This window comes from Hippoglossus hippoglossus, chromosome 7, assembly GCF_009819705.1.
Source record: "Hippoglossus hippoglossus isolate fHipHip1 chromosome 7, fHipHip1.pri, whole genome shotgun sequence".
In the NCBI taxonomy this organism is placed as follows: Eukaryota; Metazoa; Chordata; class Actinopteri; order Pleuronectiformes; family Pleuronectidae; genus Hippoglossus; species Hippoglossus hippoglossus.
In genome coordinates this window covers 3,423,745-3,442,975 of record NC_047157.1, presented here as the reverse complement: position 1 = coordinate 3,442,975, position 19,231 = coordinate 3,423,745, and the positions used below count along the sequence as shown (strand labels likewise).

Genomic DNA, 19,231 nt, shown 5'->3' with positions numbered 1-19,231 from the left:
GGGCGCAGAGCCGTGAGTGTGGCAGTAGACTTGCTTTGTCTTGTTGGGTCTTGCTACTTACGAGAGCAGCTCCTTCTTGCTATCCTTGGGTTGGAACTTGACCTTGAAGCTCGGGGTTGTGACCTCTCCCGGGTACTTCCTCTCCTCTAGACAGTCCTGCATCATGTCGCAGTCCTCTTGGTCAGAAGAGACGTACGAGTGGCCAGTGTGCTCCATCTGAAAAATTTAGACCAAACATTCACCTTCAGTGTGCTGTCGTGTGGGTTGTGTTGGGCTTTCTCACAACAGTTTGCACATTTGTTTACAAGAAGAAGAAACTTTGCAAACTGCAATGTGCACACAAGTCTCTGATCTGATCCCCTTTTATTCTTTTGTAGACAAGTGATGTTTCCAAATGCAGAATGGCCTCATAAAAAATTTAAATTCAAGGCCCTTTATATTTCTTTTGAAAAAGTTCAAAGGAGTAAGAATTAGCATATGCCAAAGCTAGGATGGTGCAATGCACCTGACACACCACCTCTGTTACACAGTGCAATGTTTTCACTGCACAGTAACTCACATTTCACTGAAATAACTGAGTAATAGAAAGAGGAAAGGGGGACAGGAAATAAGGCACGGGTATCAAACAAAGACAAAGTGATGTAAACAATTAGGAGTTTTGTATTCAAAAAGCTTTGGGGCAATTTTGTCTGTTGTTATTTATATTGCAATACTTCCTCTGTGTCTATGAGAGGAAACACTGCATTTGGAGCTTGTACTTCTGCTGAGTATAATTGTACTGACCTCGTCCACTTCCTCCTCCCTTTGGCGGTTGGGCTTGGTGTAATCCAGAGGTCCCTCCCATTCCTCCTGCTTGTAGGCGTGCAGGTTCGGTGATGTCATCCCGCTACTTCCACCGTGATGCAGCGAAGAAGAGGAGGAGGAAGAAGGGTCAGGAGAGCGAACCCCGGGACTGGTGGCGGACAGACTGCCCTCTCGTTTACAAGGCTTCTTCATACTCAGATCCAGGGTGCCATTCTCATCCACCTCAATGTCCAATTCCTGGAGAGACAACACAGGATATTCTTAACTTGGGTGCGTCATAATTAGTTTTCCATACAATTACTCGTCTTGGACCAAAATGGTTAGTTCTTCTAAATGAACCTAATGCTGGCTAGTCACAGGAGCCAACCTACCCATTTAGCTGGCTAGGTGGGTAGGATGTGTAGCCATCTTATTTGTTTTTGCATTTCTGTCTTAAATAACAGCACAGCACAAGTCTCAACCCACCGAGACCTCCATTTTACCCTTGTTGTTACTAACAGGAGCTTGCTGACTAAGGTGATATTCATACACAAAATAGTAACTCACTTTCCTCTGGGGGACTTCAGTGTGTTTGAGAAGGAGCCTCGTATACACTGTGTATCATTAATTAATTATTAATAAATTGAATCCCCCTCTCCAGCAAATCATGTTGTGGTGCTACACATGCAGTAACATACTCACATTTTTTATTTTTCTGAATCATAATGTCATCTAACCCACAGGTGCACTCAGGCATGGATTTAGATACAGATGAAACCAAACTTTCACATGATGAAATGATTGATTTCTTTCTATTTCCATCCACCCACATTCACCTGCTTGTAAAACTGCCCCCAAGCTTGTATCCAAACATGCACTGGCACAGTCATGCACCAGTTTGAGTGCAACACGTTCGAGCGCAGCACCACCTTCGCTGCTTAAGCATGTCATTAATGATAACTAATGTACTCCAGTAAAACTTTGCCAACAGCACCAACACCATGGTTCATCTCTCCATGGTCTATCATAGTGCTGGCAGATTAACACACACAGAGGGGGTATGATGAGCCATGTTTTCAGCATTCATCTAAAATGGCGCTCGTACAGGCTGGTCAAGGGCCAGAAAAATCAAAGGTTTAGAAGGAGGAGGAGAGAACATGGGAACAGTTCCCAGAAACGTCCCTGGTTGATGAGCTCAGTGTTCCAATGTTTCAATATTGGATTTAAACTGGCTCCGATTCTGATTCCAGATCAGTCGCCGGTTACTCTATGTTGTAACACTGTGCTGCTAAGGCCTGCTCTTGGATCAGTGCCTCACTGAATAACACCTTACACTGCTGTGCTGCCAGCGACATTAATCTTCACTTTTTATCTTCCTAAAACCATGTCAGGAAATCGAAAAAGGATGAAGCAGTCACTTTCTCTCCTCTGTGAGGCAAAAAGGCTTTTAAAAATCACAATATGGGGGAAAGTGGTGCTCCAATTACACCTCCTGTGCACAGAGAGGGGAGAGAGGGAGTGAATGATAGAGTGATAGAGGGGTATAGACAGAGAGGCAGAGGGAAGCAGTGATACTTGCATAGGGAGAAGGACAAGAAGATAAAAGAAAGTATAAAGAGATGTGAACAGAAAATGAAAAAAAGAGTGGTGGGGTGGAGAAGGAGAGTGAGAGATCTGTCCGGCAGATAATGAAAAAAGGCTACCTGGTGGAGAAGTAATCCAGGGAACTGGCAGCCAGCCAAATTCAATAACAACATGAAAAGTGTGTGGGATGGAGGGATGAAAGGATGAAAGGATGAAAGAGAACGGGAGAGGTGATGCAACTGCATCTCAACACCATCCTGTTGCTGTAAGCCAATGCCTCCTGATGATATATTCATGCAGAGCTGATGGGGAGGGAGAAAAAGAAGAGGAGAGGAGAGTAGAGCTCTCCCCTCTCATCTCACCAGCTGTGGCCTGCAATGTTTCAATCTGCACTACAATCAGCTAATAATCTCTTCCTCTGAGTGCTATGAAGAGTAGAACAGGGTAACACTTTACAAAAACAAATCATCCATATATAACTGATGGAAATCGTCTGCAAGGAGATTTTTGATAGGTGATGATGGATTTATTTCATGGTCTTCAATTCTTCAGTTACAATCAGTAATCTACCTACTAATTCCACAAACGTCTCACTGCCTGTTTGTATGTGCGACTGCAAATCTCAAAAAACATTTATCTAATTGGCTTCACACTTCGTGCATGTGTATTGGAAGTGCAGTGTCTCAGGTGCTGATCTCTGCCAAAGCAACAACATTCATAGAATCACTTCCTCTTTAGCAATTTGTCTACAAAGTAAAAGCACAGTGTTTTGTTGATACAATACTTTATATGAAGCAGAATAACAGAGCTTTTGTTTTAAAAAGCTGTGAACTCAAAGATTGTGTCAATTGAAAAAATAACACTGCTTGAGTAAATCATTCAAACCTATATATAAACACGGGAACAGTAATAAAGCAAATTCTGATTAATTTTCTGAAAAACATTGATTATAAAATCTTCATTGCAGATAAACCAGGTAGGATTAATGCAAAATGTTTTAACTTCACTCGGCACCATAGACACCATGTTTATAAAAGGCTCAGCACACAAACAATAAAAAGTGACAGTATATTGTAGAACTGTTTGAGGAGGACTCACTAATGACAAGGAATAATTCTGAAGTAGCTCTGGAGGTTTAACACAGGACAAGAGAACAGAACATGACAAACAGAAATGTTTAAAACAGGCACTGCACCAGTAAACATTTAGAAGAATAAGTGCAGTCTGGTAACCTTGTTTTGGGGTTTGGTACTGAGGTTCTCGGGTTTCTCCCAGCAGCGTGTGGACAGATTGAGGATGGCAGTGGCAGCCATGTGAGCAGCCTCAGCATCATGGGAGTAGTCGTAGGCCAAGCTGGAGCTCTTTCCGTAACCGTGGAGACTGAGACTGGGCGATGGGGACTTGGGGAATGAGGGCTTAGCTACAGTGGGACAGAAAGTTCATTTTAGATCAGAGGATAGGATAATAATATATAAATACAAGAAAGTTAAGTATATATCCTTGAAAAATAGTGATTGCTGGTAGCACAACCATACAAACTTAATATAGTTTAAGTAATTGCTACGAACTTACTAGTTATATATAATTGATCCTTATCGAGCCTACTGCTCTTGAATTATTTCAAGTTTGCATTAAAAGAAAGAAAAACAAGCAGCCAGACACTGAAGATAACTCAAGCGCCAGCACCTATAAAGTTCAGCAATTAGGTTGATTTAAAAGAAAGTCACTGCGCCAGCCAAGAAACAGTCCAGCAACATAGAAGAGTTAGCTGTTCCCTCAAATAACTGTTCCACCTTTTGTGCTAAGCTACCTGTCTGCTGATTGTATTTTCATATTTAGCATACAGACATGAGAGTGATGTTTATCTTGTAATACAACACCCAGAAGGATGTTATATTTTTCTGATCTATATCTTATATTATAGAACAATATTTCCCAAAATGTCAATCTATCCTCAGTCAGTCGCATCCCAACCAGAACCCCACAAAAGAAACCAATGTTCCTCTCTTACTTTTGAAGGCTTTGGGTGAGGTTTCGCTGGTGGGCATCTTTGGAGCAAGCAAGCGCTTCCCGAACACTTGTGCGTCGAAGCTTGCATAATCGAAGGTTACCTTGGAGTACTTCTCCAGCTCCTTGGCCAGGTTAGCGCGAGGCGTGGCAGGTGCCATGTTGGGCCTGTAGTTGCCGTACTGTGGAACCTCCAGCTGCTTCACAAAGCACATGGGCCTGTGAGGGGAGAGAACGAGAGAACGTCATGGTGGTGTTGAAAAAAAAAAGAAAAAAAAAGCATGGCCAGGGAATTAAAGACAAACTAAGGCAGAAAGTGGAATAGAAAGGAATAAAATGGAATAGTCGATGAGAGATGGGAAATAAAAGAGGATTGATGCAATAAAGAGTCACACAATCGAAACAAAAAACAGAGAGGAGAAGAAGAGAACAAGAGAGTGAGGGAGGGAGGTAGAGTAACACAGAGAGAGTAAAGATAGAGGCAACGGTGTACTTAGCAGGAGTGCAGCGGGATTAAAAGCTCTCTTATCAGCAGAGGGCACATTTGCATGTTGTACAGCATGGAATTTATGAGCTCTAAGCCCTCTCGTTTTCCTGGAGAGCCTGGTCTTTTGTCAGACCTGTTGGCGTAAATCCACTGATAGACCAGGGAGAGACGGAAGGGCAGGGGAAGAAGGCGAGAAGGCGAGAAGGCAGAGAGAAGAGTGGAGAAAAAAGAGGGAATGCAAGGGGAGTGGTGGAAGAGCTAGAGAGGGGGTCAGGGTCAGGGTCGATATCAGGGTTGGCGTGGGGGCTAGAGACCCCACGCCAACCCTGATATCGACCCCCCCCTAATATCAGAGACGTCCATCCTCTTTGGCCCTCTGCATCCTGTACCACTGAAGCCCATAACACAGTCTCTGGTCTCAGCCATACGCTCATTAATAAGCTACATGACCCGGCCTGTAGTCACACTGCTGTGGGGGTGGCCTCCACACGCTGCAGCACCAATAATACATGCTCACAACAGAGCCGCTCTGAAGGAGGCTTTTAAAGGAACGAACAAAACTTTCTACCACTGATCACAGGGGCCTTTTTATTAATTCAACATGAATTCCATTAGAACATGGATTGAGAGAGGAATTCCTCAGTCCCATACATGACAGACAACCAAGTTCATATTAATAACAATGTGAGGAGGAAAAAACAAAACAAGCCTTATTATGTTTTAATCCTCAATGCTTTGTCTGACCACTGATGAGGTTTTCCTCAAGGAAAGCAATTATTTTTCCTATCCCCGCAATGCCCCTATAACTTGCATAATTAGCTTATCGGCTGCATTACTAATTAAAATACCAATGACGAAGAGTGCCGACTTAGCATAATACCAGCGTCTGGTTTGTGTTAATTATCATTCTTTTGGCTGTGATCACGGTGCCTGGCCTGTTGGGGAGATGAATGGAGATAAAGAGATCTCAGTGTTTGAGGTGACAGTAATGATTAGACCGACAGACTGGATGCTTCAAGCCAGTCTCGTTATATTGAAGCCATTCACGGGCCAGCACCACCTGGTCATGAGGTGCACAGTAACCACGGTTAGGATTGTCTCTGTGGTTTCCATCTGTAGTAAAGTGGCCGTCCTTGAAGAGGACTCAGCTGTGTGGGGCTCGGATTGGAAGGGACAGCTTTAATGTAGGTGAAAGGTTCACCTGTTCCTTTTAGTCCCGGTCATTTAATATTGAAGCTGTGGAGCCCCGCAACTAAAGGGTTATCATATGAGTCAAAAGCATCAATACGTCCATTATTCATATTAGTGGTTAGATAATATAAATGCAGTGTAAAAGGTAATGTATTTTTTACTTATAAACTCCGACTAATCAGTTGGTTCAAAAAGCTTCTTACATGTCCTTTACATCCAATATAATTATTTTCCTTTGTTGGTTTTGGCAAACATTTAATGATTTATTTATTCACTATCCCCAGTTCCCTCATATCAGTTAATGCAGCACTAACACGGATAATGTTGGTTGTTTGCTGACACAGAAACAGTTTCCACTCCAGCAAAGTGTTCCAGCAACTGACACAGCAGCTAATGGAGGAAAAACCCTATATGGGGTTGGCTAATAGCTAATTAGCATATAAGGGTAGTCTATTTGGGTGCAGCACGGTGGAGCTGTGCACTGTTGCCTCACAGCAAGAAGGCTCCCGGATTAAATCCCGGTTCGGCCTGGGTCTTTCTTTGTGCTGTTTATATGTTCTCCTCATGTCTGTGCTGCTTTTCTCTGGCTTCCTTCCACATTCCAAACACATGCAGATTGGGGTTTAGGTTCATTGGAGACTCTAAATTGAAGAGTGTAAATTGAAGTGAATGTGAGAGGGAATGGTTGTTTGTCTCTCTATGTCAACCCTGTGATACGCTGGTGCCCTGTCCAGGTTGTACCCCGCCTCTTGCACAATGTCAGCGGAGAGTGCCTCCAGCTCCTCCCATGACCATCAAAGGATAAGGCATATAGATAACGGATGGATGGATAGATAAATGGTTGTCTATTTGAGGTAAAGGACATTTTAAATATGTATATATATAATAAAAGCCTTACATTTATTTTAACATAATGACAACTACATTTTTGACCCATAAGATAACCTCAGGACTCCATGCTTGTCAAGTGCTGAAGTCATGTTTGGATCCTTCTCTGATCACCCACCTTAACACTCTGTCATTGGGACTTCCTTTCAGGTGCTCGCTGCCTGGCGGAGAGAGAGGCAGCTTATCGTGGCTCTTTGACAGCTTCTCTGCAGCAGCGATGGGGCATCCGGAAAGACTGGTGGGAAGGAGGAGGATAACTAAAGATGAATATTAAAAGGGGAGCATGTTGCTGACTACGTAATTCTGCATCACACTGATGTCCACTGACACATCCGCTGTCCTGCATACGTGTGTGTGTATCGTATGAGCTTTCAAATACACAAAGGGGGAATACACATCCTGCGCACAACGCTCACATTTGCAGGAATACAGAGTCAAACACAAATGCAGATCTACACCATAGTGTGATGTGTGAATACCTGCGGTGTGTGTTACGGTTGCTGTTAACATGGCCTTGACCGGTGCAACCAGGAGTTGGACACTTCAGCACATTTTCATGCATCGCCAGAACTGAGAAGAAGACAAAGTACACACAACAACACGGTGAGAGAAAATTCACAATGTTTGACTTTCCACCAAAACTACAAAATTTCCTCCACACAGATGTGTCAAATCTTGTAGTGTCAACTGGGTTAATCGCTGTTGGTAAATTTTTAGTTGTAAGTCCATCGCTAATTGTCGGAGGAGGGTGAGACAACTGAGTATGGCTGAAGCTTTTATGTTTCTCACAAGTTCTTCTTCTGTTTTCAATGAAATAAAAATATAAATACAAATTATTTCCTGCCCCTAAAAATACAACAATTATTCTCGAATTGCTTTTGTAGATACCCTAAATACCAGCAGACCTATTAAGTGAATCTTAATGAGAAAATAGCAGAGAACTGGACTGCATTTGATTTGGAACTGTAGTCATGGTTACAGATGGATGACCTCTGATATGTATGTAGGAAGCATCTTTACAATCACATGGAGCTATAGGGCCGGGTGGTAATAGCATAGTACCGCTGCAGATTCCTCTCTGCTTATTTTTAGTGAAACAAATCAGTCAACCAAATCCAACAATTGTGAAATTTCTTAGTAAGTCAATGTGTTTGAGCTGTCAACTTTTACATGTTTGAGTGTATCCTCTCGCGGCAGAATAGGTCTAACATGAGATTTTTACTGTAGCAGCTACTGCTCGTGCCCTGCAAGCACAAGCATGGTCTGAGTATCTGAGGCCAAGGCGACCTTGGTTCAGTAAGCCTGGATCAGAACACCAGCTCCTCAAAACCTCATGGAATCACGAGTAAACTGGCATTAAAGTACTTATGTGTCTAGCGCTACAGTGAGGAGAGGTAAGCAGTGGGTTTCCATCAATGTCAGACTGCCCTTTGTTGTCATTTCCCCTCTCTCTGTGCTTATTTTCATCTTCTAAGCAGCTGAAAAGGACTCACTCTCCGGGGGGATCCTGTCCTTGTGCGGACAGCCTGACAGGCTGCGGTGGTGGGGGTAAAGGCCGGTCACATGACCCGTCCCATCACACCCCGGAGTGGGACACTTGATCTCCCTCTTCTCTGGCCTACTGCTCTCTGGAGGAAGGAGGATGAGAGGGTCGAGAGGAGAGGAGAGGAGAGGAGAGGAGAGGAGAGGAGAGGAGAGGAAACGAGAGGGAAAACAGAGTGATAAGAGGGACAGAGAAAAAGAAGCAGAGATAAGAGGAGAGTGGAATGAGCAGTGGATAAGGAGGACAAAAGCAAATGGTTAATGGCATCAGACATTCGGCTTGGCTGAGCATGAAATCGAGACATATTTCAGACAACTGTACAAAGGCAACACCATCTGTATCTGCTCTTCATGTCTTATGTATCTCTGTAAATGCAAAAGGTGTTTTGTGCATTGGTCTAAACGTGATGTGTGTGTGTGTTTCTGTATCTGCCTCACCACCAAATCTAGGACATATTGCAGCCTTTTTCAAGTTAAGAGAAAATCTAACTATTTGTCCCGTAAGGTTTGACCATTTCCACCCTCTTGCTACGCGAGCCAGGTATTTTCAAGGATCACCTTCAGATTTCGAACAAAACAACAAATAACAAATCAGGAGGAAATGACACGGCTATAATTTACACCTAATTAAAAAGGTACCTAGTCCTCCCCGCTGCTATTGTTGGAGGTAGGCCAGCCGGTATCAGTGGCAGCGGAGAGAGGGAAAAGGAGCAAGAGGATGGTGTGATGCTCTATTGGCCTTCAAATTGAATGTTAACGAGACATGCTTTTCCTAATTAGTGCTGAGCAGAACAGGAACGTCACCACAGGAGGGAGCTGAGGCCAAGGAGAGGGCAACACTACCAGGCATGTAATCACACTACTGCTATACTGTGAGGAGCATGACAAGTGGGCAGAGTGCCAAGTGTGAAACACAAGGCCCGAACACATGCAGCATGTAAACAAACACTCCACTTCCGACTGTGGAACAACCTGCGCTCTTCCCTTTTCTCCCTTCCCTCCCTCTTGTTTTCTCGCTGTCATGTCGTCCTCTTCCCTCTCTCGCTGCTGTCCCTCCTCAATCTCTGCTCAAGCACTTCCTCTCCGCTCTTCATGGAAGTCTATTCAGCTGGAACCACTTCATACCCACACAATTGAGAAGGGAGGATCTAAACGGGGCTCGGTGACTCATCACTGTTTATTCGACACACTGCTCTGTGTTTATTTGTACACTCTGCCTTCAACATTAAGTTCAGCACATGACACCTTTTGCTGGTTTAAAGCAACACGTTCTCTACCCCCACTGCACATGTGACCACATTTAAGGACGGCACAGGTAGTTTTGCATGTTTACACCTGCTGATTATAAATTGTGATTACTAATTGACATTTTCCAAACCTTATCATTTTGGACAGATTTCTAAGAAGAAAATAAGGAGTCATTGCTTCCGTCATTATGGTGCAAAAATGATTTTTCACTGTGGCAGTGAACACTTGGCTTGACTCACTCCATATGAAAAATTTTACAAATCAACAAATCAACAAATCAACAAGTTAACAAATTAACCTAAAGTGTACCTCGACAAAACCAGTCACATCAGTAAATTCCTTTACTGAAAGACACGACCGACTTTTCCTTTGTTGCTGTTGTGTTGTCTTATTTTGATTCTTCTACAACTCACACAGTACTTTGTGATGTGATGAAAAAGCACGCCCATGTGATGCCACTGTGGTTTTAAAAAATAAAGCAGACGTACTGTCTACGTCATGTCTCGTGCATGTGTTAGCATCTCTTGGTTTCTTCGTCCTACCTTTGCTGAAGTAGCTCTTGCGGATGACGTCCAGGTGCTTGGGCCTGTCATCCATGGTGAAGTATCTCTGGTGGTGTATATCTGGGGCACGGAGCAGCTCTCTGGGCCCAGCTGGTTTCACCTGCTCTGCCTTCAGTGCAATGGCTTGCTCCAGCAAGCCCAGGTTTCCTCGGGTCATGTCAAACATCTCAGACTCGTCTGTCACCGTGGAGCGCTGTGACAGGCTGTCTTCGTCATCACGTTCGTCATCCCCATCCATGTCATCGTAGTCTTTCTCCTCCGACTTATCTGATCCCACCTCAATAATGTCGGGAGAGGCTGAAGACGAGGCTTTGTGGATTTTATAGTTCTCAACTCTTGGGATTGGAAAGTAGTCCTCCAGTGGACTGGCCCTGTGGGAGCTGTAGCTTAAAGGAGGGCTGTCCTTATAGTTGTGAAGAGGGCTAGGTCTATGAGAGTTACATTTATCAAGTGGACTTGTCCTGTGTGAGCTGTAGTCCTCCAGTGGCCCGGCCCTGTGGTCTTCAGTCTCGATGTGTGTTCCCTGAGCTGCTGCGGTGCTGGTGATGGTGCGGATGGCAGTTGGCACATCAGAAATGGGCAGAACATGGTCCCTGTGGTCCTCTTCATCTCCCTCCTCATCCTCCTCTGGTACTGCTGAAGTGTCCTGCCTCTGCTGTGCTGGCACTGCCACCTCTTCCTCCTCTTCCTCCTCTTCCTCCTCTTCCTCCTCATCTTCATCATTTATCTGTTCGTGGGGTACATCAGCAGTCTGATATTGGGGTTTTTCCTGGCTCACGTGGTTGCTCCTGTCTTCGCACTCTTCTTGCTCATCCTCCACCTCCTCCTCCAACTCCGTTCCCTTCACTTCAGCCGCCTCCTTCTGCAGAACAGATGACTCTTCCAACACTTGAACTCTATGTGCCGCCTCCTCCTCTTCCTCTTCCCCCTTATTCGTGCCCTCCTCCTGCTTGTCCTTTACTTCTTCACCCCACTCGGCTGCCACAGTGACATCCTGCTCCATCTCCATAGCAACAGCCTGCTGAATGGCCACAGTTGGAGCATTGTTGTCGGAAACTCCGCCAACGTCGAGGAGAGAGTTGTCCCCCTCTTTGGCGCTCTGAGAAGGTACCTGACACTCCTGGGGTGCAGGTGGCGCTGAGCTGAGCTCGGGCTCGATGATCACACACTCTTCCTCTGTGGAAACAAAGAGGAAGAGGTCAGTGAGTCATGCATTGAGCTGAAGATGTTGTCAGCAATATCTTTATCATCACTGGCTTCTGCTCTGCCAAGTTATTCCCTATGAACTCGCAATTAAATAAAAACTGCTGCTGTGACAGTGTCTTTAGGTGCAACACAGCTTTGAGATGCAGAAAGAAGCTCATTGAGAGGAATGGCAACTCACCTCCTGCAATATTACTGATCTACTCAGAGAACTTGTTGTAACTTGTGGGTGTTTTTCTAACTCTGGTGGATAACACACACCACCCCCCAATGATCTCACTGATTTGCTTTGCCTTCACATCTTGCAAATCCTTGATATGTTATGTTATTGCACACTAAATGGTGTGTGGGGTTGTGGGACTTTCTCGCCCTGGGTAAAGTCTCTCAGGCAGTGCTAATTTCAACAAGAACATTTCACGTGCAAAAAGAATTAGGTTAGGTTGACGGAGAGAATCATCCCATGTTTTGTTGCCATTTCTTTGGGGGAGTTTTGTTAAGTTTACAAATACTAGTGCAGTGCCAATAAAGCTGGTAAACATAAGGCTATGTGCAGTTGACAGTTTAAACCGTGCAAAATCAATGGAGGGATGTCTATTTTCTTGACAACTGCTCATCAAAAAAAACTGTACTTCCTCAGCAACACACCCGCCAAGATTGAAGTGGTTGTCAGGTGAATATTGACAAACAGACGGAGATTCCCCTATTTAGTCAGATAATCATCATTACTCCATGACTTCCTAGAGGTGACATCTTTAAATATCTTGTCTTGTGTGAAAACCAAAACCAGGCCTATAAAACAGAGGTAAACACCAAATGTCTACATGTGAGAAGTGGGAACCAGTGACTGTAAATATATAAATTGAAATGATTGACTGATTAATTGACCACTTGTTTCAGCACTAACTGGCTTCATAGGAAAAGGTTGTAAATATAAGAGTATTGTTAGGTGTAGTTGTAGCAGACTTTTCCTCACATAGAGGAAAGATTGGTGTCACAGGGAGAAAAATCTACCTTCATCAGCTGCACTTGTGTTCTCCTCTTTCTGATATGTGTCTTCCTCTTTCCTCTTCCCGTCCTCCTCGTCCTGTAAATTCTGCATCTCCACCTCCTGTCCATTTGTCTGTCCGTCCTGCGTTAGGTCTTCCGTCATTGCCTCTATCTCCTCTACAACTGCCTCCCTGTCCTCCTGCTCATCCTCCTCCTGCTCGTCCTCCTCCTTGGTCTCTGCTGCTTTCTCGCCATCCTTTTCTCCCTCACCCTCGGCCTCGCTGCTGGCGTCACTTTCCACACTGAAGCCCTCGTCCAGGGCCATCTTCAGGGGCTGGGACTTCCTCTTGGAAGCAGGCCGCTCTGTATCCTGCTCTTGCTCCTGATCTGCCTCTGCTTCCTCCAGACGGCGTTTTCTGGCTATGGGGCAACCCAGAACACTGATGGAGGGAAATGACGGGATGGAAAGAAGTAGGAAAGAACAGAAAGAACAGAATCAGGGTTGTGATCAGAAAACCACACACAGACACTAACACATCTAACTTCATGCACCTCATCATGTCCATGAGTGAGTTCATGCAGCATGATGGAGGGTGTGTGAGTGTGTTCCGACATGAAGAAGGAGGGAGCGGTTCTTTTAGCAGAGACTTTGAGTTGACACTTGTGGCCTAAGGGGGGCGCCATGCTGTTCACCCAGACATCACAACCAATCTCAGCCAATTGACTGGAACGTTTAATGAACAACTTGTATGGAGAGGCGGGCGGGCAAGGCAGTGGAGGGTGAAATCCAATAAACTCCCTCTTACTCTCACCTGGGAGATGCCGAGGGAGATTGAGGGACGATCTATAAACAAAGTGCATCTGAAATTGCCTCCTGACCGAAAACACATGTAAACAGATAGCTAATATCTGCCCCTCAATAAAGAGGAGTCACAAGTCAGTGAGCCGCCCCGAGTCCCGAAGCGTCTCTGAGGGCAAGTGACACAGACGAGGAATGGAGGAGGCAGAATGAAGCTGGAATTAATAACTTGGAGAATTCACATTTCACTTCTGTGCACCAAAAACTTTACTTCTTATATAGGTTCAGATTTAGAGGCTGTGGGAATTTTATGTCATCTGACATTAAGTGTCATGTGATTCTTACAAATCCCACGATTATAATTTTTCTTTTTGATCTGATTTTGGCGCTTTGGGTAAATTACGAAAGCAACTTTGCCGTGTTATTAACAGAAGAGGAAAGAAGTTTTTTTTAAATTAAGTTATGTTTGTTTTTTAGGCATCCTTCTAATCTTTTTAAATCCTTTCTCTTTCTTCTCCTTATTTGTAATGAATTGATTGCAGGAAAGTAAAAACTAGCTAGTTACCAGGGGTAATCGTCATTTCAGGTACAAAACGTGAACAATGGCCTTATTGCCATTCTAACTAGCTGCTTGTTGTAGCTTCAGACATGAAAGCAGTGTTGATCTTTAAATCTAACTCTCAGCAAATAAACATGTTTCCCAAAATATCCAACAATTGTTTTAAAGAACCGAAGTGAAATGTGAAATCTTCCACGAAGCAGATTGGGCAGAGAGCACGAGGAGGACAGAGAGACAGAGAAGAAGGACAGACAGAGGGTGGGTTTTCAATCTGCCCTACCTTCTGTGTCGTGAGTATCTCCCACTGATATGGCCAGAGCCATTGCATCCAAGGGTGGGGCAGCTGGATGAGATGGATGGAGGTTAGAGATATGTTTAAGACATGGTGCATTTTAGTTCCTATGCAGAAGCAGTGATAACCACAGGCAATAAAAGTCGTAAAATAAGATAAACAACAAAGCAAAGCAGAGCAAAGACATGCAAGCTGGGCATACTTGTCACACAAATGCACATGCAAAGAGATATGTATCCCCCCCATCCTTCCAGCAGACACACAAATCGCATGACTGCTGGTGGCATCAAGCCGGAGAGAACATAATATTGTGTGTCGTTCATCAACCCTGGCCTATATCCTGTTACTATGAGGGATAAGGATCAGCCGAGACCTGCTGTAATTTCCCCTTCTCTGCTCTCCTCACCAGTCATCATCATCAGGTCTCTCTCCCTCCCTCTTTTCTCTCTCTCTCTGTCTCCCCTCTGATTCAGGTTGCTATGACCCCTCAGGACGGCTCATTTCAATTCTCATTAACTTCCCCCAGCAATTGCCCTTTATTACTCCAATTATCCTAATTATTAATTTCGCTTATTAAAAAATGCAGCATTTGCATTTTAAATGAGATGCTCTCTGGCCTCCCTATACTGCTTTTTTTCTTTATCCAGAAACTGAAAGGGCTTTTTTCGGAGTGCTGAGCACAGATCAATGCTTAAAGGTGAAGTGTGTCAAAATGAGAGAGGATGAAAAAAAATAATTTAGAAGGAGGCAGAAGAGAGAGGACAATGGGGTTCATGACCGGTGAGGCCCTGAAAGCCGCCGCCTGACTGGGAAAGAGAGAGGATCAGGTGGAGGGAAAAGAGGAACTAAATAATCGCCCTTCACCATCTTCTCTCCTCGTGCTGTATTCTTCGATCGGATTGCAAAAAGATCATACACCCTTTTGATTGCGTCTGCTGTATGTGCTCATAGCAGGAAATAGCGAAGGGCTGTGAGAAATCAATACCAGCCTGTTGGAGGCAATGACCACGAGCTGAGAAGTGCTGATGATGATAAATAAAAAATAAAAATATACAGCATATCTAAAGAAGTAGTGATAGTGAGTCTACAAGTGCCGGGGGGACTCTGTGGTGCACATAAAGGACGTTTATGAAAGGGGTTTGCACAAAGATGAAGGTGTTTCCTTACCTCAGCTCTTGTCCAACGAGTTCAATAGGAACTGAGAGAAATGGGGAGAGAGAGAGAGAGAGGGGGGGAGGAGAAGAAAGACACAGGGGGGGAGAACAAAGGTGAGCGACTGCTAAGAAAGCTGCGCTGCTAAAAGAAACTCAGATCAATAAATCACAAATGCATACAAATCCCATGAGGCTTCCTGACTGCATGATCAGGAGGAAGAAAAAAACCCTACACACTCCTGAGCTCACATACAAACACACACATATCTAAATGCAAACATACACACATTCAAACGCCTGTTCACAAAGGCAAGCACAAAACAAACAGTATAAGAGCTGGCCTGCGCAAACATACTGTATGAATAACACACAAACACACACAGGCTACCACAAAAACATGCACGCAGAAGAGAAAACCTAAATCAGCCAAATTGCATAGTGCTGTTCAGAAAAAGTGACAATTATATGCAGACTCCAGCAATAAAACATGATTAATTGTTGCACTTTAGTTATCATAATTGGGAAAATGAAATTAAAAGGAAAACTGCCTTCATCAGTAGAAAACAGCACTTCTTTCAGGAACAACTTACTGTAATTGCCTTCAAAACATAAATCAAGCACAGCTCACAAACAATACAGCCGCACACACACACACACTCCTCTCTGAGCTGACTGGAGGCATCGATTGGGAGTTGAGCAATAGAATGAGTTTGGAGAAATATCCTATTTTCATTTGGAGCAAACGAGAAAACAATACGATCCTGGAGAATTCAGTTTGGGCTCCGATATCACATGCATTAATCACACGTCAGAAGGACCCTGGGTATCAAGATACACAAAGTATACAGAGATTACAAACACACCACACACACAAACACACACACCCACACTGTTTGTGTGGGTGCAGAATCTCAGTTTCTCAGTCTTTCATCATGCAGTTGGAATGACTGGACGTCTTTCTGAACGCCCTGTGAACTGTAGCTCTGCTGTCTTGCTTCTAAACATCAAACACACACACACACACACACACACACACACACACACACACGCACACAAACCTGAACACATAAAAACACAAAAAGAAAACCCCATAAATCAATAGGTACAGTAGGCCTATATACACTATATACACTAACCAAATAATGAAGATTTTCAAAAACAGAAAAACAATGAATAATATTATCATTATAATATATTATTCATTGTAAAATCTGTAAATTTGTTTGTAAAAGTATCTTGTTCGTTCATATTGCATGATTTTAGGAGGTCTAGATGTAAATAAAGTTGGTTTGAATTTAGAGAGAGATATTGATATGAATCTATAACGTTGTCTCGCTCATTTTTCATGCACGTTTACATTGGTCCCTAACTTGCAGGCTTGGGTATGCGGTGCAGAGGTAGCGCAAGTCTGATGAAAACTGATGAAACAGTGTTCAGCATGAACATCGTAGAAAGTTACAACTATCTACATCTCCATGTTTTTAGCTTAAGGCCTGAATCTGAACCATGGAGTGGGGCGTGTAGTGGTTAGCACCATTGGCTCAAAGTAAGAATGTTCTGGGTTTGCACCTGCATGTCCACCTGTGTGGCGTTTGCATGTTCCACCTGTGCATGTGTGGGTTTTCCTATGGTTGTTGTTATGTCAGCTCTGTGATAGGCTGGATGTCCCCCCTGTGAACAGCTACAAGGAGGAACCTTTAAATGACAGAGCCTGAAGTGATGGAGAGTAGTGACAAACACTCACCTCTGATTCCCTTGGACCGAGTGCGAGTCCGCTTGTCATCACCCTCGATACTCATCTGAGATGGAGAGAAGAGAGAAAAAGAGGGAGCACAAGAGGAGGAGAGAGTGAAGAGAGTAGTGTGGAGGAGAGAAGAGAGAAAAGAAACCATCAGTGCTGTCACTATATTCCCTCACATTTAATCGTCCTTTTCTTCCTCTGCTTCGAAACAAAAAACCCTCACTCAACATGTACCAATCAAAATACAAGAAAGGCAACACTGACACAAAGACACAATCATATCTTTAATTCCTCACCCCTCACCCGTTGCTTCCTGTCACCGCAGGAAAAAATTAAACACAGACGCGTATGCCCTGCTCACTTCATCACAATAAAGACAGAAATAAAAGCTGCATGGTACAGAAAGGGAAAACAAACCTTGTTGTTGAAGCTATACTTTCAGACCCCCCCCCCCCCCCCCACACACACACACACACCCACCCTCACCCGACACACGTCCGATCACTCTCCCTGTAATTTCCTGCACCTGAGTGGTACACATGATTGTACGCTGTGCAGAGGCAAACGGCAGCGCTCACGCAGAGGCCATGGCCCCTGTAAGCAGCGGGAGTGACAATCATATGCTGAAAATAATAATAAAGCAAAAACACACAGTCCGCTAAAAAGCCACTGTAATAACCCTTTTACGGAGGAGTGTGTGTGTGTGTGTGTGTGCGTGCGGCAGGGTTAACACCTGCTCCTTTGTGGCTTAAAAGCCGAGCCAGGAGTAGGCAGCAAGCACGATAGCACACGCACACGCACACACACACACACACACTGGCCACACCTCCTCAGCACTACCTCTCCATGCTCAGTGCTGCTCTCAGTGCACTATAGAGCTATCAGATGCTTTTTAGACACAATGGAGCCATTAGCTTTGATTACTGGACTCAGGGTTTTTTATACTACAGGTCTCCCTTCTTTCTCTCTTTCTGACTCGCACTTCCTCCCTCCTGTGACCCCCCCTCCCACACACACACACATATTCCCCGCAAAACTCTCTTTATCCCCCCAGTTGCCTACACCACCTCCCCCTCCCCATGCATTGGCACTTAGCTGCTTTGTTGCTTCTGTATAGTCAAGTTGGCACCGCCACAGTGGGATTCAAACATGGGGTCCCTGTTTCTCTTCTTTTTATCCCTCTCTCTCACTCTCTCTCCTCTAATTGGCAGTGCCCCTTTCCTGCTAATAGACTACTCATGAAAAGAAGGAGAGAAAGAGGGATGAGAGGAAGATGAAGCACGCTGTTGTTGTTAAGGGCTTTACTTTTTTTTTTGCCCCGAGGAGGGTACGCTTCATTCATTAGCATCTAGTTTTTGGCCGGAGGTACAGGTGCAGGCCCGAGCCCCTCCCTTCCTGTGTGGGTCTCCACCGTCTTGGCCTGTCCTCTCTGTCTCTCACCACTCCGGCCTCCACTCTTTTGATCGAGCGCTGTTAATGTGGAGGTCGAGCAACAAGCAGCAGCTTTGTGCCCTGCCTGAAGGGAGCAGTTGACTCCTTCTGTGCTCCACTCACAGCGCTCAGTGTGGGAAGAGGAGCGGATGAGTGCGCAGTGAAGAGTTTCCAGTCAATGTGTGTGTGTTTGTGTATTCCCCTCCACACCGTCTGTTTCCTTACATTACAGTCTGCACTTGTTTCTGTGTATGCGTGAATGGAGCAGTGGTGGAATAAGTACTATAATTAAGTTAAATTTTGAGGTGCTTGTACTTCACTTGAGTTTTTGTGCTACCTTATACAAGTACAACACTACATCTATCACATAACAAAGCTCGTCATAAAAGATTCTTTATTTTAAAGATTAAAGTAGCTCAATGATGTTGTCCTCGGTTGAAAAGCTGCTCAAAAATATTGTAGGAGAATCAATATGTTTATGTTAAGTACAGTTTTACTGTAGGGATACTTTTCAGTTGCTTGAGGGTATATGTGGAAATATTGTAAAATATAGCTCAACAAATAATAGCTTTAAACAAATAAAGCTGAAATTATAGTTTGAATAAAATCCATGTTGAGTCAGCTGTAACATCTGAGCACTGTGTGTTGAGAATGTATGAAAACTAATTAGCAAGCTTCCAGTGAAGTTGAAACCGTTAGCCATAAAGATTGATAAACAACTGTTGTACCTTAGTTGGTTACACCTAGTGAATAAACAATGTAATAGATAAGT

The 19,231-nt window shown here is 44.1% G+C and overlaps 1 protein-coding gene across 8 annotated transcripts in view; it reads right to left on the bottom strand.

The window, feature by feature from the left end:
• myt1b (myelin transcription factor 1b) overlaps positions 1–19,231 on the bottom strand; it is a 111,824-nt gene that overhangs the window by 11,467 nt on the left and 81,126 nt on the right. For 7 of the 8 annotated variants that reach the window (XM_034592011.1, XM_034592012.1, XM_034592016.1 and 4 more), the window contains 12 exons: positions 17,032–17,086; positions 15,301–15,331; positions 14,122–14,184; positions 12,508–12,923; positions 10,273–11,469; positions 8,434–8,568; positions 7,420–7,510; positions 7,059–7,175; positions 4,379–4,593; positions 3,600–3,787; positions 784–1,041; positions 62–216 (listed from right to left, as the gene is read on the bottom strand). In XM_034592011.1, coding sequence (XP_034447902.1) covers positions 62–216; positions 784–1,041; positions 3,600–3,787; positions 4,379–4,593; positions 7,059–7,175; positions 7,420–7,510; positions 8,434–8,568; positions 10,273–11,469; positions 12,508–12,923; positions 14,122–14,184; positions 15,301–15,331; positions 17,032–17,086 — 2,921 coding nt within the window. The remainder of the gene's footprint in view (positions 1–61; positions 217–783; positions 1,042–3,599; positions 3,788–4,378; positions 4,594–7,058; positions 7,176–7,419; positions 7,511–8,433; positions 8,569–10,272; positions 11,470–12,507; positions 12,924–14,121; positions 14,185–15,300; positions 15,332–17,031; positions 17,087–19,231) is intronic. The other variant, XM_034592013.1, reaches the window with a different exon arrangement.